Source organism: Convolutriloba macropyga, chromosome 15 (assembly GCF_964194025.1).
Source record: "Convolutriloba macropyga chromosome 15, txConMacr16.3, whole genome shotgun sequence".
Lineage (NCBI taxonomy): Eukaryota > Metazoa > Xenacoelomorpha > Acoela > Convolutidae > Convolutriloba > Convolutriloba macropyga.
This window is the reverse complement of record NC_134482.1, coordinates 14,182,241-14,207,209: the sequence shown is the minus strand read 5'-3', so window position 1 is coordinate 14,207,209 and position 24,969 is coordinate 14,182,241. Positions and strand designations below refer to the sequence as shown.

At 36.8% G+C, this 24,969-nt stretch overlaps 1 protein-coding gene across 1 annotated transcript in view; it reads left to right on the top strand.

Moving 5' to 3' along the window:
- LOC142354528 (uncharacterized) overlaps positions 1–24,969 on the top strand; it is a 71,454-nt gene that overhangs the window by 27,841 nt on the left and 18,644 nt on the right. Inside the window, exon 4 of the mRNA XM_075406850.1 lies at positions 13,485–13,649. Coding sequence (XP_075262965.1) covers positions 13,485–13,649 — 165 coding nt within the window. The remainder of the gene's footprint in view (positions 1–13,484; positions 13,650–24,969) is intronic.

Here is a 24,969-nt window from a genome sequence, read left to right as displayed (position 1 = left end):
AACAACTGAAGAAAATACGCAAATATTGCTCAAACAAAACTGTATTTGATTCTGCGGAACTATGGTAAACCAGTGAAGGTGACATTAATCTATGCTGAAAAGATATTAAATACTAAACTTGCTTCGGATGTGGACGAATGTCTTATTTTTCTAAAGGCATGGTTTGATGCTACTAATATTCAAATTTTTCAAACCAATAACCCTAATGATTTTCCAAAAATGAGTTTAGTATTCGAAACTCTTTTGATTGAGCTTACTCTATTCATCAAAAACAATCCTCTACTGCTTGTGAATGTCCCATGGAACCCTGAAAAACCAAAAATTGCCACATTTCTCAAACAATTAGCATTGCAAATCGATTATGGAATCAGAAAAAGCAGATATTATTTGTACTTGACATTTGTACATATGTACTATCATTGATCAACAAAATGCGTACAAAGAGGATATGCTTATTGATTATAAAACCACAGGCTTTAATTTTGAATCGCTCATTGAATGCGATCACAAAGCCTTTGTAATGATAACATTTATAATAAGAAACAAAAACAGGCTTCAAGAAGACGTATTATTGTTGACAATTCATAACATTGTAAGCTGTTTTCCTTAAAAGACCAGAATTAAACATAATACGGTTTACTTTACACTGCATCCGATGCCGAATGCATGTATCGTATGTGTTGTAAAAATTGAACTTTATGAACGACTCAAGAGATCTACAAAATTCCCCAAAAAAACGTCTATCGCAAAAACTGTGGTACAGTTTTACTATTATAAGTTTTCCCATTTAATAAGTTACACTTGAGTTTATTGCAACTTTTTGAGCTGTTCGCAAATATTTTAAAATGATTCTGATTTTAGATCTGTAATTACGAAGGAAGTCATACTAACTAAGTTCTTCAGAAGTGTCGTAATTGGCTCCCATAAGTAGTTTTTTCTTTTTACCGGAACCAATTAAGTTAGTTTTTACTATTTGTAGATAAACAAATTCTTGATGATCTTAGAAATCAATTGTTACTCCAATTTTTGCTCCAAAAGGCAAACAATTATTTATTTGAGAAGTACCGTACTTTTTCTATCAGATAATCACTCTCAAAAGTCGATGAGCAGTTGTTTTGAAAGCCACTTTAGAACATTTTCACCTGCTTTTGCGTACTCATTTTGGTTTAAATAACAAAGTCTCAACGATTGACTCACTTGTTTATTGTACTGAAACTATATAAAAAACACATAAATGCAAAAAAATTATTCACTGCAGTCTCACTTGCTTTATATAAAGCTTTCGATTCAATAAATCAAAAGATCATGATCCATAAACTGCATGTTTTAGGACTTTCTCAAAATACAATCATTCTAATATATAAATATCTACCACACAGGCAAAAAATGTAATGAGTGATGTCAAACAAGATAACAACGACCCGTATCAAGTTGCCTAACACTGAAAAATTTTGGTTTCGCTTTTTTAGTAGTTATGTTAATGACATGAATCGGCGAAAACTTTTTAATGCAAAACAAAACAATATACCGATGAAACTAACATTTATTCTTATATGCGATATGGATCCGAAATTAGCAACAAACAATGTTGAACGGAAAACTTAACCAAGAGGGATGAAATTTCGAAATAGTATCTTAAACAAAGAACAGTAGTAAAAATTGAGCTTTATAAGCAACTCAAGAGCTCTACAAACTTCCCCCAAAAATCGTCTGCCGCAAATACTGTTCGGATGATGTGGTTACTAACAATTTCGAACTGACCTAGTTTCACAACTATAAGTTTTCCCATCTAAGAGATTACCCTGGAGGTTATTGCATCTTTTTTAACGGTTCGTAACTTTTTTAAAACAGTTTTGATTTTATCTTGTAACCAAAACATAAGTCAGGTTAATTCTAAAAATTAAACACAAAATTGACAAGTTCTTCAAAAAATCTCGTTGGTGGCTCCTAAGAGTAGTTTTTTGCTCTTTAGCAGAGCCGCTTAAATTCATTTTTTACTATTTGTAGCCAAAAAAATTCTTGGTGATCTTAAGAATCAATTAGTCCAATTTTTAAAAAGGCAGACAACTTTTTATCTGAGATCTGCAGTTCATTTTTGATCAGATAATCACTCTCAAAAGTCGATGAGCAGTTGCTTCGAAAGCCACTTTAGAATGGCTCACTTGTTAATTGAAATGAAACTATTTAAAAAAACCACATAAATGAAAAAATATTATTCACTGCAGTCTTACTGGCTTTATCTAAAGATTTCAATTCAATAAATTAAAAGACCATTATCCAGAAAATGCCTGTTTTATGATTTTCTCGAAATACAATGCATCTAAAAATTAAAAATCTGTCACACAGGCTCCAAAGCAGTAAAAAACAATGGGGAACAAGATAACACTGACCCATATCATGGTGCTTAACACGGGAAAATTTTGGTTCCTGTTTTTGTTGGTTTTACGTTAATGACATGAACTGACAAATACCTTTTAATGTATATATGAATCAATACGCCGATGTTACTAACATTTAATCTTACATACAATATGGAACCGAAATTAGCAACAAACGATGTTGAACTATCTTTTAGAAAGATATTTGATTTCTATGAAAAGCACTGCCAAAATCTCAACAGTGGAATGACTGAATTTATAAGATTCTCAATAAAATCCAAACGAGAAGAAACCAAAAAAACAAATTGATGACTGCTAATTATGAAATATCAATCAAAAATTGCGTCAAAAAATGGGTTTATATCTTGGATTCTTTTTAAGTTTTTGAGAAATATCAAAACACACATTAAGCAAAAGCGCAACGGGCATAAGAACATTAACACAAATCTCTTAAAACATATCCCTTTCCCTGAGAAAAAAAGACTAATACTCAAGGCCTTGGTGAAAATTTTCTGCCCAGTCCCTGTAGTTGACAGCTGGAAAAAAAAGCTGCAGCTGGACAGCTGCATCTTGACAGCTGGTAAAAATTCTTGGCATCGGGAAAAAAATTTTCGGAGAAAAAATTAAGCTCGGCTGCAAAGAAGTGCTTCAGTCGCAAAAAGTATGACAGTTCTTGTGATCCGAAGCTAAAACATCAATTTCTTCGATTAGAAATTTTCTTGAATTTCGGCTCAATCCTTCGTAATTAATTGCTTTATAAAAATTTTTGTAAAGTAATTGAAATGAATACGAGACAATTAGTTCTTCAGAAGCATCTTAAAGTGTTTTTTAAACAAATTTTGAATAATGCGTCACAAAAAGATTTTTAAATATGGCGAAACACTATTTGCATCGGACACTTCTTGTGATGCAAGCCAAACATATACTTATTTTTGTTTGTTTAAACGAAACTTGAATAATGCGTCACACGGCAGGGCATCATGCTTGTGATACCTGATGTTATATTTATTCATTTTATTTAATCATTGCAGTAAAATTTATTTGATGCCTTAAACTAGTTCAATTACTTTCACCTTCATTAATTTGTTCCATTTGTTTATCTTATCATTTCATTCCGTTGTCTGATAGTTTCCCGCTTCGTGATCAGACATGTCTGATCACGTATTCATGCTGTGCCCAAGTGGCTCCAATCTGTTTAATTCATTCCTCTCAATTTATGCAATTCAATTCAGTTTGCAAAACTGCTTCTTGTTCTCCCGCTCCGCAAGTAAGCGAAACAAAAGTTAAAGTAGATTTCGCTCCGCGAATCGATCATAAACATTCCGTCTGCATACTCGCAACGCGAATCACCACAGCAAAATAATAAAGTACGACATGGCGCAGTCAGCAACGAAAAGAACACCCCTTGGAATCGACCCCTTCTGGGACAAACCGACACCGGACCCACCACTTCGCTGGGAGAAGTGGAGAGTTCAATACAAATTAGCGCTCTTAGCCAAAGAGAATATCATCTTGGACACGCTACTCGGCCCGAAGCCTGAAATGGTGGAGCTACCCTTGGAACCCATCTATGAAGAGACGATTGTGGGTGCATCTGCACAATCAAAAAGAGAACGGAACGCGCGCAACGCGCACCAAAAAATGAATTGGCAAAACAAATGCCAAAGACTCATCGAGATAGGCATAATGTGTGGCGATAAACCGTGGTCGTTGGCGGATCGAAAATCAGTATCTCTCCTCTACTTGAGTATTGGAATAGAGGGACGCCGTATCTTGAATTGTAAGAACCCACACATTATGATAGATACACTATCAACTCTTAACTTCTGGAAAATCGTAGAAGAAGCATTCATTCGCCCGTGTAACATAACATTTGATAGACACGTCTTTTTGATCACAAAACAACTCAGGGGGGAAACTGTCGAACATTTCTACGGCAAACTAAAAGAACTGGCAGAAAACTGCGACTTCGAGAACAAAGAAGAAACTCTGATACGCGATGTGTTCATCACAAATCTGATCGACCCTGAGATCCAAAAAGAGCTACTAAAACAAACTGTGGAACCGCGTCAAGCATTGGATTTGGCAATCAATATGGAACTCGGGATGCGAAATCAACACCAAATTCAACAACATAATAAAATTGTTGTCCCGGCGAACGTAAATGCCGTACAGTTCAATAACAATTCACGAAGGCCGTATTGGCAGAACAACAACAACAATGCTGCAAGACAGAATAATAGATCAACACTCAGCTGTTCCAATTGTGGTGGAGTTTGGCTCCCAAATCATCGCGAAAAATGCATCGCAAAAGGAAAGACGTGCAATAATTGCGGATTATTAAACCACTTTGCGAAGGTCTGCCGCAAACAACAAAAGATCATCAACTCAAAACCACAAGATCCCAAGAAAAAGATGGTTCGGGTGGTGGAAGATGACCCACACCCAGAGGACTCAGTAAACTTTGTTCAACCGCCAAAACTTTATGAATCTGATTACAGCAGCGGCGAAGAAAACAACACAGTTGCCATGATTGACTCCACAGTAGAGAAAGTTGAACCCCTCAATATGCCACTCAAGATTGGAAACATTAATAGGAGTGCTTGTAGTATATTGCATCATTCACTCGCGTCGCAAGTAGTTCAGAACAGCCCCCGCGCTTTCTGGATCCACGAATCATCACCAACACAATTACGAAACTTCTCCAACGAGCCAATACAGGTACTGGGAAAAATCCAAGCTCCGATCACAAGCAAAGGATGGGTATGCAACACAGCAATCTTCACTGTTGTTGCTGACGGCCTAAAGTCCTTAATTGGTCGTGATTTGTTCGACCAACTTGGACTTGCAGTAACGCAATCAACACTTCAAAAAGGTAATTCTGTCAATAACATTGCGTCATCGGAATTTAAAGAGCAAATAGCCACAAAATTCCCTGGGTTGGTATCACGCATCGGACGATCAAAAAGTCATGTAGCAAAATCTAAATTTCACAAGAACTTCCAAGCTAGACACCAAAAAGGTAGACGAATTCCTATCAATCTCCAAGACAAAGTTAATACAGAACTTCGGAAATTACTAGCCGAAAAACATATCATAAAATTGTCGAGTTGCCCAGATAATTATTTCATTTCACCTATTGTGGTAACTGTTAAAAAAGACCAAACGATAAAGCTTGCATTGGATTCAAAAATTTTGAATAAAGCTATCCACAAAAACAAATATCAAATGCCGAATATTGATACGCTCATTGAATCAATCTCTCAACAAATAAGCGCTCCCGCCTCGCAAAACACAACTTATTTTTCTACGATCGATCTGAAATACGCTTACAGTCAATTGAATTTAGATGTTAATACAGCTAATCATTGCAATTTTAATATAATTAGTGGTGATATGACTGGCACATATAGATTTCAAACAGGATTTTACGGACTTACAGACATGCCTGCAGAATTTCAAAAAGCTATGGATTATACTTTAATTGGATTGGAAAATATATATTGCTTTTTGGATGATATCTTAATTGTTAGCAAAGGTTCTCTGAATAGTCACAAAAATTACGTCATGAAGTGCTTACAACGTTTAGATGATGAAAATCTTAGGATAAATTTACCTAAATGTCACTTTGGAAAACTGGAAATTGACTGGCTTGGGTATCATATATCACAAGAGGGTATCTCGCCGCTCGAATCTAAGACTGCGGCAATTTTGGCTCTTGATGCACCGAAAACATTAAAGAAACTCCGTTCATTTCTGGGATCCGTTCATTATATTGGTAAATTTATCCCAAACTTAGCCCAAATAAGCCACCCCCTTCGTCCGCTATTGAGAAAGTCTTCCAAATTCATTTGGACGACCGAACATGAAAATTGTTTTCAAGAAATAAAAACCCGCATAGCGAACGCTACGGCTAATAGTCACTACAACCCGCAACTCGAAACACGCGTGAAATGCGACGCATCTCGGTCAGGTCTTGGTGCGGCACTCGAGCAACTAACTGTAGATGGGTGGAAACCGATTGCGTTCGCGTCTAGATTCCTAAACTCATGTGAGGAGCGCTATAGCGTAAATGAACTTGAACTTTTGGGTGTAGTCTGGTCCACAGAATATTTCAAAAATTATTTGTATGGAAAACAATTTAAAGTAATCACTGATCACAGAGCACTTCTCTCAATTATGAAAGAACACCGATCTAATAAATCCTACAACAGTAGATTAACCCGATGGGTAGATCGTCTTCTTCCTTTTCAATTTGATATTGAACACCTTCCGGGGGCAAAAATGGGTTTGGTAGATTATATTTCTCGCAATCCATCTCAAAAAGCTAAAAAGGTCTCCACATACGATGAAGAATTTATAGTCGCAAAGTTGAAACTCATCTCGAATTCAATTAACACATTAGAATTAAAAACTAAACACCCCACATCACGTTTACACCAGTTACTAACAAATCATTCACTTGACCCGCAAAACACACCTAAAATTGAGACACATATCTCCACACACAAATTTACACCTAAATTTGAGTCCCTTAATAGATCAATAAATTCAATTAGCACACGCGCTACACAAGTATGCGAACATGTATTTAGCCATTCACTCGCCTCGCGAGATCATACCTCAAATAGTAGTTACCAATTAAACAATTTAAAATATGCACCACTCGCGTCTCAAAATCCACTTAGCACTTCTCTCGCTCTGCAAAACACCAGTAATAACAAACAATTAATCCAAATTAGGAATAAAGTGGCATACGCGCAGCACAAGCATCAAATTACTCAATTACAAATCCCGCCAATCGAATCACATTCCGCAAATAACTCAAAAAGTCACCACCCAGAAATCAAATCAGTGCTTTTTGCCCCTTGTCGATCCAGAATTCAGTTGCATTCTTCTACTCTCAAAAAGTCATGTAGCAAAATCTAAATTTCACAAGAACTTCCAAGCTAGACACCAAAAAGGTAGACGAATTCCTATCAATCTCCAAGACAAAGTTAATACAGAACTTCGGAAATTACTAGCCGAAAAACATATCATAAAATTGTCGAGTTGCCCAGATAATTATTTCATTTCACCTATTGTGGTAACTGTTAAAAAAAACCAAACGATAAAGCTTGCATTGGATTCAAAAATTTTGAATAAAGCTATCCACAAAAACAAATATCAAATGCCGAATATTGATACGCTCATTGAATCAATCTCTCAACAAATAAGCGCTCCCGCCTCGCAAAACACAACTTATTTTTCTACGATCGATCTGAAATACGCTTACAGTCAATTGAATTTAGATGTTAATACAGCTAATCATTGCAATTTTAATATAATTAGTGGTGATATGACTGGCACATATAGATTTCAAACAGGATTTTACGGACTTACAGACATGCCTGCAGAATTTCAAAAAGCTATGGATTATACTTTAATTGGATTGGAAAATATATATTGCTTTTTGGATGATATCTTAATTGTTAGCAAAGGTTCTCTGAATAGTCACAAAAATTACGTCATGAAGTGCTTACAACGTTTAGATGATGAAAATCTTAGGATAAATTTACCTAAATGTCACTTTGGAAAACTGGAAATTGACTGGCTTGGGTATCATATATCACAAGAGGGTATCTCGCCGCTCGAATCTAAGACTGCGGCAATTTTGGCTCTTGATGCACCGAAAACATTAAAGAAACTCCGTTCATTTCTGGGATCCGTTCATTATATTGGTAAATTTATCCCAAACTTAGCCCAAATAAGCCACCCCCTTCGTCCGCTATTGAGAAAGTCTTCCAAATTCATTTGGACGACCGAACATGAAAATTGTTTTCAAGAAATAAAAACCCGCATAGCGAACGCTACGGCTAATAGTCACTACAACCCGCAACTCGAAACACGCGTGAAATGCGACGCATCTCGGTCAGGTCTTGGTGCGGCACTCGAGCAACTAACTGTAGATGGGTGGAAACCGATTGCGTTCGCGTCTAGATTCCTAAACTCATGTGAGGAGCGCTATAGCGTAAATGAACTTGAACTTTTGGGTGTAGTCTGGTCCACAGAATATTTCAAAAATTATTTGTATGGAAAACAATTTAAAGTAATCACTGATCACAGAGCACTTCTCTCAATTATGAAAGAACACCGATCTAATAAATCCTACAACAGTAGATTAACCCGATGGGTAGATCGTCTTCTTCCTTTTCAATTTGATATTGAACACCTTCCGGGGGCAAAAATGGGTTTGGTAGATTATATTTCTCGCAATCCATCTCAAAAAGCTAAAAAGGTCTCCACATACGATGAAGAATTTATAGTCGCAAAGTTGAAACTCATCTCGAATTCAATTAACACATTAGAATTAAAAACTAAACACCCCACATCACGTTTACACCAGTTACTAACAAATCATTCACTTGACCCGCAAAACACACCTAAAATTGAGACACATATCTCCACACACAAATTTACACCTAAATTTGAGTCCCTTAATAGATCAATAAATTCAATTAGCACACGCGCTACGCAAGTATGCGAACATGTATTTAGCCATTCACTCGCCTCGCGAGATCATACCTCAAATAGTAGTTACCAATTAAACAATTTAAAATATGCACCACTCGCGTCTCAAAATCCACTTAGCACTTCTCTCGCTCTGCAAAACACCAGTAATAACAAACAATTAATCCAAATTAGGAATAAAGTGGCATACGCGCAGCACAAGCATCAAATTACTCAATTACAAATCCCGCCAATCGAATCACATTCCGCAAATAACTCAAAAAGTCACCACCCAGAAATCAAATCAGTGCTTTTTGCCCCTTGTCGATCCAGAATTCAGTTGCATTCTTCTACTCTCAAAAACTCAACTAAAACATCATCCATAATTAAAGATATCAATTTAATAGCTAACAGTATGCCGTCAAAGAAAAGGATAACCCGAGTGCGATTCAATGATACATCCCGCGCAGCGGATCAACCATCAACTAGTGAAAACGTCACGCGCACCGCGAGTACGCGATCAAATTCAACTTCTACACCCCGCTCAGCAAATCAACGCCCGCAAAACATTAGTAATCCGCCGACAACAAGCATGGCCCACAACATAACCCCAACATCCCCTACCCATTCTTCAAACGCTAGTACACCGTTAACGCCGAGCCCGCACGTCCCCACGTTTGATTACATAGTATCAAAGATCTTCAGTAAATCGCTCATCGCTTCACTCACTAGTAAAGATGCCGTCCTAAAAGAAGTCAGGGATTGTATACTGACAAATAACGAAGCCCGATTAAAAGCCATCAACCCGTATATACATTCGTACTGGAGGGACCTTCACGTGCGCTCGGGGTGCGTATGCATAGACGAGAAGGTAGCTATCCCCAACGTACTTCGCGAAGCACTTACAGATGACATTCATGCCAGTCATCCAGGTACATGGGGCATGATTTGTATGGCAACACATTGCTGGTGGCCTTACATGCATCGGGAGCTAATAGTCAAGGCCACTGAGTGCAAACCGTGCATAGCAATCGGTAAGAATCTAAAATCCGTAATTCCCGCTAAGCAATTTACCCCTCATATACCATGTGTTGAACCTAATCAAGAAATTCAAATTGATTTTGGGGGACCAATTTTTGATGAAAAGAACAATGAAGTTTATTTTTTGGCAGCAATTGATCGTTTTTCTAAATATCCAACTGCATATGTGTATGAAAAAGCTAATGGACCCAATGTTCTAAAATTTTTGGATATGTACATCGAAACTCACGGAATACCAAGATCTATTCGTTTAGACCAAGCTAAATGCTTAATTGGACATCAAGTAAAGACTTTTTGCAATAAAAACAACATTGAAATTATTGAAGCGCCTGTAAATGATCACCGTGCTATTGGGTTGGTGGAACGATTAATTCAAACAATTAAGAATAGACTTGCATGTATCAAAGAAGAGAAATTAGCTGCACACGCCTTTCATGTAAAGCATGCATTAAAGATAATCATTCACCAATTACGAATATGTAAACAAAGAACAACAAAGATCTCGCCCTTCGAAGCACATTTTGGGAGAAAACCTAATACCACGCTAAGCGTGATTGCAACTAAACCGAATTTATTGAATTTGTCGTATAAGGGTATTATAAACCACTATTTAGACGAAGAAACAGTGATGCCGGAGGAAATATTGCCCGATGACAAATGGATCAGTGGATACAGAAGCGACATAGAAGTTGAAAAGGGCATGACACGCGCCACAACGGAAGCAAACGCAAGAGAGAGAGAGAGCACGGATGGCGAATCCCAATTTCTGAAATCGAAAGCAATCCGCCCCATTCCCCTAAAAGAACGATCGGTCGAGCTAAACTTGGCTCGCAAAATCCACGGCAAAAGACGATCCAAGAAGAAACTTGAAGGCCTCTATGAAGTTCTCGCCCCAGGATCGCACATCTTAAAAGTAAGCCCGACTACATCGACCATCAAGGAGCCGGGCAAACAAATTGTCACCGTCCGCAATAGCGATATTGCCAAATTTGGCACCCATCAGGAGAGACAGACTCCATTAAAAGTTTATGCCGACAGACGCGGGCCACGTGCTGGGGAGAAGATAGTTGAAGAGCTGATCCACAGCCATATTAAGGAGTTCACCCGAAAGCAAAAGGGTGATAAAAAGATGAAGCATAGGAAGAGAGAGCCGGGCAGCGGAGTATCTTCACAACGCTCCAACATTTCTCGCGCAATGCGGGGGCGCGTCCCAAAATTACCAAACTTCGCTGCAATCCGAAACGCTCAACCTCCACTAGAAATCAGCGAACCAACTACAAACGCGCCCACTGATCCACCCGCAACAGCATCTTCCAAACGATCTTCTGACCGTAATAGGCGAAGCCCGTCATATTACGGTTTTGAAACGTCACCCCAAGGATCAGACATTCTACCACCACCTAAACGACCCCGACGAGCGGGTGATGTCGAAAATTTTGCAACCCCTGTCACCGTTATCGAATCGGTGCAACAAATGTTGGAGACACAACCCGATGAGCGAAACGTGTCACCACAAATTGGTTCTGTCTCGCCTCCCGCGGTACGAAATGTACCTTTACTAGAAACGGACACCCCGACATTGGCTCGATCTATGACTGCTCTTGATGCAGAAGAACAAGATCAGGAAAATGACGATTGGACCATGTAAAACTCAAAAAACTGAAAAGACACTCTATATTGTATTAATCACCGTATTTTTAGTTATGATAACCAGCAAATATATTGATATTATCTATTTAACCGGGGACCTTGTATTAATTTGTAAATATTGTTATTATTAAGTATATTTGAAAAATTGTATATTACAATTTTTCTTCTTGCTGCGAAGGGTATGTGATACCTGATGGTATATTTATTCATTTTATTTAATCATTGCAGTAAAATTTATTTGATGCCTTAAACTAGTTCAATTACTTTCGCCTTCATTAATTTGTTCCATTTGTTTATCTTATCATTTCATTCCGTTGTCTGATAGTTTCCCGCTTCGTGATCAGACATGTCTGATCACGTATTCATGCTGTGCCCAAGTGGCTCCAATCTGTTTAATTCATTCCTCTCAATTTATGTAATTCAATTCAGTTTGCAAAACTGCTTCTTGTTCTCCCGCTCCGCAAGTAAGCGAAACAAAAGTTAAAGTAGATTTCGCTCCGCGAATCGATCATAAACATTCCGTCTGCATACTCGCAACGCGAATCACCACAGCAAAATAATAAAGTACGACAATGCTTTAAGGGAAAAGAACCACTTTCACTCTTCATTAAACTCTAAACTATTCTTCTTTGCTTTGACCTACACGGCCTACTGAAGTTGTTCCTGATAATAACTTAACGGCAATTCAGTAAGCTTTTTTATTAAGACAATGACTGATAATCATATCTAATTGTATGACATTTTTTGCTCTCAAACTTAGTTGCCCAAAATTTGGCAAAAAAGAGAACAGCTTCTTGGGCTCGTACTTGTTACACTTTGTATTAAATCTCTTTTGAGCTTTTTGAATTGTCCTCCGTTCACATCTGCTGTTCTATTTTGAGATCTCACTTTAAAGTTTGAAGTCCCAGACCAAAAAGACCTCTGATCAGACCGTACCCAAAATTAAGTGCATCTTTAACTCAGACTCATTTCAAACCACTTTCCAAAATTTGTTGTATTTGATTTCCACGTCTAATCAGACTGTTATGTCTTCGAAACTGCCTATGATCAAACTAAATTCGCGCCAATGTACAGATTTTAGCACGTTCGAATGAGATCAAGACCATGCATTTTTCACACTCTCCTCTATATGTGCTCGAGGATGATTTGATCAGCGGTCGTTGTGCCGCTTTGTTTGACACCTGAACCTGGGAACTCAGCAAGATTCTATTTTGACTTACAGGGTCCATTTTTGATTTATTCAAGATATTATAGATTCTATTTGCTGCTAAAAATAATAATATAATCTAATATATTAAACTAATCTAATATAATCTAATAAACTATTATATAATAATTAGTTTATTAGATTATATAATAATATAATCTAATAAACTAATATAATAATCGCAGCGGTGTGAGTTAAATTGAATTTTAATTTTTTTAATGTAAAAGTTCAACTTTTTGTAATTTTGATATCCATCAATTTTAAAATTTTGATCCTAATTCATTTTGGTCTTGAGCCTGATCAGCTTGGAATTCAGATTAACAAAAAAGCAAACAGAAAAAAATTATTGGCATAGATAATCGTAATCCTATTTGAGGATTAAGAAAGCAAATAGCAGATTAATATTTCTTATACCTTGGCAGCTTGAGTTGATATTCAATTTTGAATTTCGGCCAATCAAATTTTAAGCTGATAGAAGCTGGTTGTGAAAAACACAACCGAGCGCGTGCACCGATTCCAGGAAAACTTGCCAAGATCTCACTCTCTTCCCATTTAAATTTCTACATTGCCTGGTGGGATAATTATCAAGAAAAATGCCGAGAATTGTAACATTTAGTTGAAACATCATGATTTATATTTGCATAATTTTTGTTTTTTTTTTCAATTATTCAATTAGTTTAATTTTGACGCAACTGATTTGAGTGTGACGTTGTTTTTAGAGGACATTCTGAGGAGCCAGAAAAAGGAGGGCCAGTATGTGGTGAGAAACAGCAGGAGTAAAGACGGACTCAACTTTGCAGTCACTTTCTACTCGAAGAGAGTTGAGGGAACTGTCAGACATCTAAACATAACATTCATACCACATGCCAAACAGTGGAGACTAGGTGAGATACACTTTTTCGGATCTTTTCTGTCGCCCCCTTCCTCCCCTCCCCTCAAGGTTTTTATGGCCACAAGTTACAAATTATGAAAATGCGTCGTTACATAGCACATTGCTATGTAAAAACTTGCACGTACACTAGGGTGGGGGGGGGGGCAGGTTATATGCCCACCCAGGTCGAGGTGGCCAGACCGAAGTGACCCCTGATCAGACGAGTTTCGAGCGCACACATGTTCCGGGTGCGCTCGAATTACATGGTCTGGAAAAAGCTTCAAGCGCACTTTCGTCTGGACAATGGTCTGGAACTTGTCTGATCAGGGGTCACTTCGGTCTGGGACGGTCTGATCAGAGGCAGTTTCGAGCGCACACTAGTCTGATCAGAGACAATTTCGAACGCACACTAGTCTGATCAGGGCGGTTTTCGAGCGCACACTTGTCTGATCAGGGGAGGTTTTCGAGCGCACTTTAGTCTGATCAGAGGACGTTTCGAGCGCACTTTTGTCTGATCAGAGACGTTTCGAACGCACTTTTGTCTGATCAGAGACGTTTCGAACGCACTTTTGTCTGATCAGAGAGACGTTTCGAGCGCACTTTTGTCTGATCAGAGGACGTTTCGAGCGCACTTTTGTCTGATCAGAGGACGTTTCGAGCGCACTTTTGTCTGATCAGAGACGTTTCGACCGCACTTTTGTCTGATCAGAGGACGTTTCGACCGCACTTTTGTCTGATCAGAGACGTTTCGACCGCACTTTTGGCTGATCAGAGAGAACCCAAAAAATCGACCGCACGCCAACTACGTCCCCAATATGAGGTGCACAAAATCCCAGCGGGGGGGAAACCGACTAACCGGCGTCTCAACGGGGCAGGGAGGGGGGTGCACCTCATGCGGGCCCGAGGCCCTCACCTTAGAATAATAGTAAGACGAACTTTTTTTCTAGGAGAGCTAAGCTGGCCATTCTTTTTGCATTACAACCTAAATGTTACTGGTAGTCTGGGATATCATTTTGGTTCACTTTGAACAACTCCTTGATGCGATAAAATTTCTATATTTTTGAAAATAGAATAAGCGAATAAGTCGATTTTTCCGATTGAAAAACGAACTTTTTTTCTAGGAAAGCTAAGCTGGCCATTCTTTTTGCATTACAACCTAAATGTTACTGGTAGTCTGGGATATCAATTTGGTTCACTTTGAACAACTCCTTGATCCGATAAAATTTCTCTATTTTTGAAAATAGAATAAGCGAATAAGTCGATTTTCCCGATTGAAAAACGAACTTTTTTTCTAGGAAAGCTAAGCTGGCCATTCTTTTTGCATTACAACCTAAATGTTACTGGTAGTCTGGGATATCAATTTGGTTCACTTTGAACAACTCCTTGATCCGATAAAATTTCTCTATTTTTGAAAATAGAATAAGCGAATAAGTCGATTTTCCCGATTGAAAAACGAACTTTTTTCTAGGAAAGCTAAGCTGGCCATTCTTTTTGCATTACAACCTAAATGTTACTGGTAGTCTGGGATATCAATTTGGTTCACTTTGAACAACTCCTTGATCCGATAAAATTTCTATATTTTTGAAAATAGAATAAGCGAATAAATCGATATTTCCGATTGAAATACGAACTTTTTTCCTAGGCAAGCTATAACAAAAATTCTTTCTGTTTTACACTCTAGATACACATGGGATACTCTATACCGAGTTTGGTTCAATTTCAAGAAGTTTTTGACCATACGAAAAAGACCTATTTTTAAAATTCGTTATTCGAAATAATCGCAAATTTCCGTATGATAAACTAACTTTTTTCCTATACAAGCTATACCAAAAAATATTTTTTGTTTTACACTCAAGGTACCCGTGGTATACTACATACCCAGTTTGGTTCGATTTGAATAACTCCTTGACCCGATAAAATTTCTATACTTTTGAAAACAGAATAAGCGAATAAGTCGATATTTCCGATTGAAATACGAACTTTTTTCCGAGGCAAGCTATACCAAAAATTCTTTCTGTTTTACACTCTAGATACACATGGGATACTCTATACCGAGTTTGGTTCAATTTGAACAACTCCTTGACCCGACGAAATTTCTATATTTTTGAAAATAGAATAAGCGAATAATAAGCGAAAAAGTCGAGATTTCCGATTGAGATACGAACTTTTTTCCTAGGCAAGCTATAACAAAAATTCTTTCTGTTTTACACTCTAGATACACATGGGATACTCTATACCGAGTTTGGTTCAATTTCAAGAAGTTTTTGACCATACGAAAAAGACCTATTTTTAAAATTCGTTATTCGAAATAATTGCAAATTTCCGTATGATAAACTAACTTTTTTCCTATACAAGCTATACCAAAAAGTCTTTTTGGTTTATGGTCCAATTAGACAGGGAATTCTCCATACCGAGTTTGGTTTGATTTGAATAACTCCTTGACCCGATAAAAAAGACCTATTTTTAAAATTCGCTAACCATGAAATTCGCAAATTTCTGTATGAAACTTTCCGTTTTATGATCACAACGTTTTATGACTACATAAAATGGAAGTTCTATGGTTACCACTTCTCCATAACAACAGAAAGGAGGCATTTAACGAGTCTTGGTTTTTCGTGAGTCCTCAGGAGCTTCTTAAACTACAAGGAAACAGATTTGACTGTTTTTCTTTCAGAATAAGCAAAAACGGAGGCTCTTTTCTTCCCAAGACATGATATATATAGCTAAAATCCCGGATAGGCCAGGACTAGAACATCATTAAAGCAAAGAAACAAAGCACAATTAAAATACAGCACATGGAAGAAGGTGCCTCTAAGGGCACAAAGGGATGGACATTTAACAAAAAATCAATTTTTTTTTAAATTTACCCACAAAATTTAAACAAAGACGCCAAAACAAAAACAACCTAGTGCCTTACATTCCTTATGGATAGAAGGCACAAGCAAAGCAGTATGGGTAACATTGAACAACTCCTCGACCCATAAGGTCACATCATATTTTTGAAATACGAAACGACTTTAGAGAAACATTTGAAAAAATTGCAAAACTTGACTTCATATATAACTAATCTTGAATTTCTTCAAACCATGGCCAACGTTAGCCTGCCACACGCTTGTTTTATCACTTTGAGCCGCCTAGACTCAATAGTCGAGAAACAACAAGACATTTTACAAAAAAAAACAGACCAATTTTTTGCGTTTCCGAACTTAACTTTTCTACTCTACCACTTTTTGAAGTATTGACCCCAAAGCAAAAATTGCCAGTTTATTACAATTTGATTGAATAGTAGATTCTATGAAAATAGTCTGAGCAACATTGAACAACTCCTTCACCCAGAGGGTCACATTATATTTTTGAAATACGAAACGACTTTAGAGAAACATCTGTCGAAATTGCAAAACTTTACTTCATATATCACTATTCTTGAATTTCTTTACATCATGGCCAACGTTAGCCAGCCATAGGTTTGTTATATCACTTTGAGCCGCCTAGACCCAATAGTCGAGAAATAACAAGACATTTTACACAAAAAACAGACAAATTTTTTGAGTTTCCGAACTTAACTTTTCTACACTACCACTTTTTGAAGTATTGACCCCAAAGCAAAAACTGCCGGTTTATTACAATCTAATTGAATAGTAGAATCTATGACAATAAGCTGAGCAACATTGAACAACTCCTTGACCCGATAAAATTTCTCTATTTTGGAAATTAAATATTCGAAATAATCGCAAATTTCCGTATCAAAAGCAAACTTTTTTCCTAGGCTAGCTATAGCAAAAATTCTTTTTGTTTTAGACTCTACATACAATGGGGATACTCCATACCGAGTTTGGTTCGATTTGAACGACTCCTTGATCCGATGAAATTTCTATATTTATGAAAACAGAATAAGCGAATAAATCGATATTTCCGATTGAGATACGAACTTTTTTTTCTCGGAAAGCTGAGCGGGCCATTCTTTTTGCATTACAACCTAAATAGTACTGGTAGTCTGGGATGTCAATTTAGTTCACTTTGAACAACTCCCGATAAAAATTAACTATTTTTTAAAAATTATTTAAAATTAATTATTCGAAATAATCAGAAATTTCCGTATGATAAACTAACTTTTTTCCTATACAAGCTATAGCAAAAATTCTTTTTGTTTTACACTCAAGGTACCCGTGGTATACTACATACCCAGTTTGGTTCGATTTGAATAACTCCTTGACCCGATAAAATTTCTATATTTTTGAAAATAGAATAAGCGAATAAGTCGATATTTCCGATTGAAATACGAACTTTTTTCCTAGGCAAGCTATACCAAAAATTCTTTCTGTTTTACACTCTAGATACACATGGGATACTCTATACCGAGTTTGGTTCAATTTGAACAACTCCTTGACCCGACGAAATTTCTATATTTTTGAAAATAGAATAAGCGAAAAAGTCGAGATTTCCGATTGAGATACGAACTTTTTTCCTAGGCTAGCTATAGCAAAAATTCTTTCTGTTTTACACTCTAGACACACATGGGATACTCTATTCTGAGTTTAGTTCGATTTGAACAACTCCTTGACCCGACGAAATTTCTATATTTTTGAAAATAGAATAAGCGAATAATAAGCGAAAAAGTCGAGATTTCCGATTGAGATACGAACTTTTTTCCTAGGCAAGCTATACCAAAAATTCTTTCTGTTTTACACTCTAGACACACATGGGATACTCTATACCGAGTTTGGTTCGATTTGAACAACTCCTTGACCCGACGAAATTTCTATATTTTTGAAAATAGAATAAGCGAAAAAGTCGAGATTTCCGATTGAGATACGAACTTTTTCCCTAGGCAAGCTATACCAAAAATTCTTTCTGTTTTAGACTCTACATACACTGGGGATACTCCATGCCGCGTTTGGTTCGATTTGAACAACTCCTTGACCCGACGAAATTTCTATATTTTTGAAAATAGAATAAGCGAATAATAAGCGAATAAGTCGATATTTCCGATTGAAATACGAACTTTTTCCCTAGGCAAGCTATACCAAAAATTCTTTCTGTTTTAGACTCTACATACACTGGGGATACTCCATGCCGAGTTTGGTTCGATTTGAACAACTCCTTGACCCGACGAAATTTCTATATTTTTGAAAATAGAATAAGCGAAAAAGTCGAGATTTCCGATTGAGATACGAACTTTTTTTCTAGGACAGTTAGATGGACCATTCTTTTTGCATTACAACCTAAATAGTACTGGTAGTCTGGGATATAAATTTGGTTCACTTTGAAAAAGTCCTTGATCCGATAAAATTTCTCTATTTTTGAAAATAGAATAAGCGAAAAAGTCGAGATTTCCGAATGAGATACGAACTTTTCTTCTAGGAACGTTAGGCTAACCATTCTTTTTGCATTACAACCTAAACGTTACTGGTAGCCTGGAATATGAATTTGGTTCACTTTGAACAACTCCTTGACCCAACGACATTTCTATATTTTTGAAAATAGAATAAGCGAATAAATCGATATTTCCGATTGCAAAACGAACTTTTTTCCTAAGCAAGCTATACCAAAAATTCTTTCTGTTTTACACTCTAGATACCCAGGGCATACTATATACCAAGTTTGGTTCAATTTGAACAACTCCTTGACCCGACGAAATTTCTATATTTTTGAAAATAGAATAAGCGAATAATAAGCGAAAAAGTCGAGATTTCCGATTGAGATACGAACTTTTTTCCTAGGCAAGCTATACCAAAAATTCTTTCTGTTTTACACTCTAGATACACATGGGATACTCTATACCGAGTTTGGTTCAATTTGAACAACTCCTTGACCCGACGAAATTTCTATATTTTTGAAAATAGAATAAGCGAATAATAAGCGAAAAAGTCGAGATTTCCGATTGAGATACGAACTTTTTTCCTAAGCAAGCTATACCAAAAATTCCTTTTGTTTTACACTCAACATACCCGGGGATACTCTATACCAAGTTTGGTTCGATTTGAACAACTCCTTGACCCGACTAAATTTCTATATTTTTGAAAATGAATAAGCAAAAAAGTCGCGATTTACGATTGAGATACGAACTTTTTTTCTAGGACAGTTAGACGGACCATTCTTTTTGCATTACAACCTAAATACTACTGGTAGTCTGGGATATAAATATGGTTCACTTTGAAAAACTCCTTGATCCGATAAAATTTCTATTTTTGAAAATATAATAAGCGAAAAAGTCGATATTTCCGATTGAAATACAAACTTTTTTCTAGGAAAGTTACGCGGACCATTCTTTTCGCATTACAACCTAAATAGTACTGGTAGTCTGGGATATCAAATTATTTCACTTTGAACAACTCCTTGACCCGATAAAATTTCTATATTTTTGAAAATAGAATAAGCGAATAAGTCGATATTTCCGATTGAAATACGAACTTTTTTTCTAGGAAAGTTAAACGGACAATTCTTTTCGCATTACAACCTTAATAGTACTGGTAGTCTGGGATGTCAATTTAGTTCACTTTGAACAACTCCTTGACCCGATAAAAATTAACTATTTTTTAAAATTATTTAAAATTAATTATTCGAATTAATCGGAAATTTCCGAATGATAAACTAACTTTTTTCCTATACAAGCTATAGCAAAAATTCTTTTTGTTTTACACTCAAGGTACCCGTGGTATACTACATACCCAGTTTGGTTCGATTTGAATAACTCCTTGACCCGATAAAAAGACCTATTTTTAAAATTCAATAATCTCAAGTTCTTCGAAATAATTGGACATTTCCGTATAAAAAAGTAACTTTTTTCCTATACAAGCTATAGCAAAAATTACTTTTTTACCTTCTAGGTACACAGGGGATACTCCATACCGAGTTTGACTTGATTTGAACAACTCCTTGACCCGATGAAAAAGGCCTATTTTTAAAATTCACTAATCGCGAAATTCGCAAAATTGCGTATGAAAAACTAACTTTTTTCCTAGTTGTTGGCTAACACTTATTGTTGACTTACAGCCTGCATATCAGGGCTAGTCTAGGATAGCACTACTCTTCACTTAAGGAAAACTCCGATTAAAAAAACTTTCTAAATTTAAAGGATCAAAATTTCAAATGAGAATGGCCAGATTGCAGAAATGAAAATAGAAGAGCTAAGAATTAGTCTATCGTGAAGTTGACTTAGTTGTGCTCATAATGCTTGAGGATTGATATCAGATAAACAGAATCATTAAAGCAAAATCGGAATAATTTCCTTATGATAGCAGTCATTGGTACTTCAACAACTTCCTTATGATCACCCACAAGGAAACCGAATGGCAACTCATTGGCAACATCAGTTTTGACAAGCCTAAGTTTTCTTAATATCTCCAGTTTTCGAATAACACATCCCGTTGTTTCACTTCTATAAAAGAACAAGATTTCGCCAACGATGAGATTGTCCAGCTTTACGGCAACAAAGTTGTCAGCAGCTGAACCGCGTCCGTAAGCCGCCGATCCCAGGAAATGGTTTACAAAACTGCAACAGAAGAGTTGGGACGAGGGATTTTTGTCTCGAAATCTTTTTGTTTCCTGACTTTCAAGAAACGCATAATTTTCATCAAATTTTTTATTTTCCTGGAAATCTTTTATTGAGGAAGTCAAGCAGTCATCCTGAATGTTCATTTTTGCCAGCATTTTTGCTCGAATAAACCTTCTGACCAACAACTGGCATTGATTAACAGTACCTGTTAAGGGAGCAATCAATAATCTGTTGGCTGATTCGAACATAGATGCTGACGTAGTGAAGAGTGGGCCAATACTTTTTACTTGCCATGCCAGGTGCCTCAACAGGTGAAAATTGATTGACTCCATGCGTTCTGTTTTATCGGCCATGCTTCTGCAAAATTGGTTTAACAGGGTGTCACAGAAATCGGAAAGCTCAACTGTATCGAAAAGTTGTCGAGTGGCGAAGACAAGCTTTTTGAGGTCTAATTCGTCACTAGATCTGTCTTCGCCGTGGAAAAATGGAGGCAGAACTATTGGCGACAAATAGAATAAAAACGCCTTCAGCTCTTTAGCTTTAAAATTTGACAAACAATCCAAACCTCTAACGGAATTTTTCAGCTCTTTCGGGAGTAACACCGAGTTGAGAAATTTGTTGAGTTCTTTTTTCTCAGAGGAAAACATTTTATCGTAAAAATAACCAAGAAGTTCTTTGGTAACACCGAGAAATAATTGGTGCATTGGATCTATTGGTGATGAAAGGGACTGATTGGGTATGACACTCAAAATCTTGCTCCTTCCTTTTACACCCTGTGTTCGGACCTCGCAGTCAGCATTCCTGCCGTATTTCGATTTCAATTCATCAATGCTTCCTTTTTCTAACTCCGAAAGATTTACCAAGTGGGAGTCATAAGATCTCATAGTGAAAGATTCTCCATGCGGGTAACGGTGAGCTCCAGCGTAATGTACTCCTCTCTGTGTGCATAAAGTGCAACCGTAAAACCCATTGCACTGTTTCATTTTCAAAACTTTGGATTTGCCAATCAAATCTGCGATAAAGAGTATAGGTTTGAAGACAACTTTGATCTGTTTCCCATTAAAAAGAATTGACTCGGAGACTGATAACTCTTGTTCTATATGAGAAAGCACAGCATCGAAATCAGGATAGCCGGACCCTACAAAGAGGCAACCTAGCACAATGTTTTCGAACGACTGCCTTTTCTTTGGAGGAAGGTCTGCCACAGCTAAAAAGAGTGGCCATGTCGATAGGGGGGGTGATTTGGAGACAGCAGCACCATCTGTGTTTATAAGAAGTCAAACTGTTGCTACATCTTGATTAATACAAAACTTAGGCATGAGTATGTCTTCACCACTTATCTTCTCATTCGCATATGAAATAATGTCCGCAAGCAACCTGGAAACGATATCTAATAGCAATATACGAAATTTGATGAGGATTAGCTCGCCATTTGAGCTAATTATTTTTTCAGATTGATATCGGTCACAAAATTCTCGGAACTGTGTTTTAACTGTCCAGGGCGTGATGGCACGTTCACCAAAAAGCGCTTGGTCTCTTTTTAAAAGATCGTTCAGAAGGGCATCCGAACCATTATGCTTGGACACCAGGGTAATCAGAGATGCGGTCAAATTGACAGGAGAGACAATAGAAACCGCATTTAAACGATCAGAGCAGAACCGTTTATCAAAAATTGAGTTTTCATTTGCCTGATTGGAGCTGGAAGAGCTGCTGCCACTTATGACAAGACTCCTAGAACTGCTGCTGTTCTCATGCAACTCAATATCACTGTTTTCTTCTAAAAAGGTAACGGAGCCTTCGAACGGAAACGTTTCAATGTCTGAATTTTCATCAATTTGCACGGGGAAATTAATTTCAGTAGAACTTTCGACCGATAACAAGCTGGCATTTGAGCATTCATCATAAAAGTTAATTAAACTTTCCAGAGCATTCTGTTTTTCTTCTACAAACAACTTAATTCTGGGCAGAACGCGTCTTCGCTTTGAGGTTCGAAAATTTTGAGCAGTTGATGAGGACTCTTGGGTACACTTTACTTCATGGTGCAAATCATCGTGACCGCAGAGACAATTAACATTTCCATCACCAAAATAATCGGCGCTATAAAAAGTCAGCAGCTCAGAACCGTCCCGAATATCATCCAGAGCACGAAGCCTTACGCATGGTCTGCCATTGAAGCCCCCACTCATATAATATTCACAATTCGGGCGGCATGAGTGGTTGGCCCATCTCGCGACTCCAACTAAGATCTTCTCTCCTTCCATCATAGACCAGTCATCGAGCTCTCGATTCTTTGGTTTTTTCCCCAACAGACCAACTGTGTTTTCTATTACGCCAGATTTAATTGTTCGACCACTTCGATTTACTAGACAAAAATCACCAAACTTATCTCGCTCAATCCTTAAACCAGCGTCAAAGGATGCTGAATAGATTTTTACCATGTCATCACACAATTTACTGAATTGACGATTAGATTTCTGCATTTTTTTCATCTCATCATCCGACAATAACGAAGTTAAAACATGTGGACTGATTTCCGTATCTTGGATAAAAGATTTGGAAACCCAAACCTCAGCTTGTGACAGCATTTCACACAAATCCATATCTGAAGCGTAAAGACAATTAAAATCTAGACAAAAAATACTTATTCTATCCTTCTGATCTTAACAGTACCAAAAAAAAACATTTCACAATCTTTTAAATGAACAGGAATGAAAAGCGATACAAAAAGAAAATTCAGGCAACTGCTAACCGAAGAAAACGTCATTCAAACAAATTTTAGGAACTAACTGAATATCATTTAAGTCATGAACCAAATTAACAAACTTCACATTAAACTGACATTAACTGCACAAATCCGTTAGAAAATGAGTTCAAATCAAAATTTATTGCACTAAATCAATCCTGGTTAAGAGCAACTCCAATCAGAAATTAAAGTAAACAATTTTTCAGTTTGAAGTTTAAACAACAAGTAAAGCAATCGAGAATTAAAGTTTTCTGCAAGGTATTCTAGAGTACAGACTCAACTAAAGACTGCCTTGTAATTTAGTCCTCATCAACATCCGCATTTTGATTATCTTCTAAATCATTAACAACATCATAGTTGGCCACTTCGTTTTCATCACTTCGCCGCAGGTAGCTTTTCCGCTCGAGACCAGCTTGGTTTGCCGCATTTTTTGCCTTCAAGAGAGCAAGTCGTGGGGTGACTGGATATTTTTGCTCGACAACATCTAAAAGCAAACAAGTGTTGCATCAATTAAATCGAATGCCTTTAGTATAGGACAAACGTTGAGCTAGTTACTTCATTATATTATTATTATTATTATTATTATTATTATTATTATTATTATTATTATTATTATTATTATTATTATTATTATTATTATTATTATTATTATTATTATTATTATTATTATTATTATTATTATTATTATTATTATTATTATTATTATTATTATTATTATTATTATTATTAATAATATTGGTTTAAGCAACATTTAAAATCTCAACAGTGCAGGAAAATTAAAACAGATAAGTTTTCATCTTAAAATCAAATCTATATGGAGCAAATGGCAACTGACCTTTAAAAACTCTGACCAAATTCTTATCAGCTTCTTTTCTGAAAGGGGAATTCTCGCTGTCAATCATATATGTGGTCAAACCGTCCAAGCCAAATAAATCCTTTCGCAAGTTTCTTCCGAGGGTTGATGGATGCGGCCCTGTCTTATAACGCTTCATAAGATCTTCGCCGTTGAAATCAACACGTTTTGTGGGGTAGGTCGCCAGAAGATGAGGGTACTCGTCAATGCTCTGGAAGCCGTGCTCTTGCAGCTTTTCAATC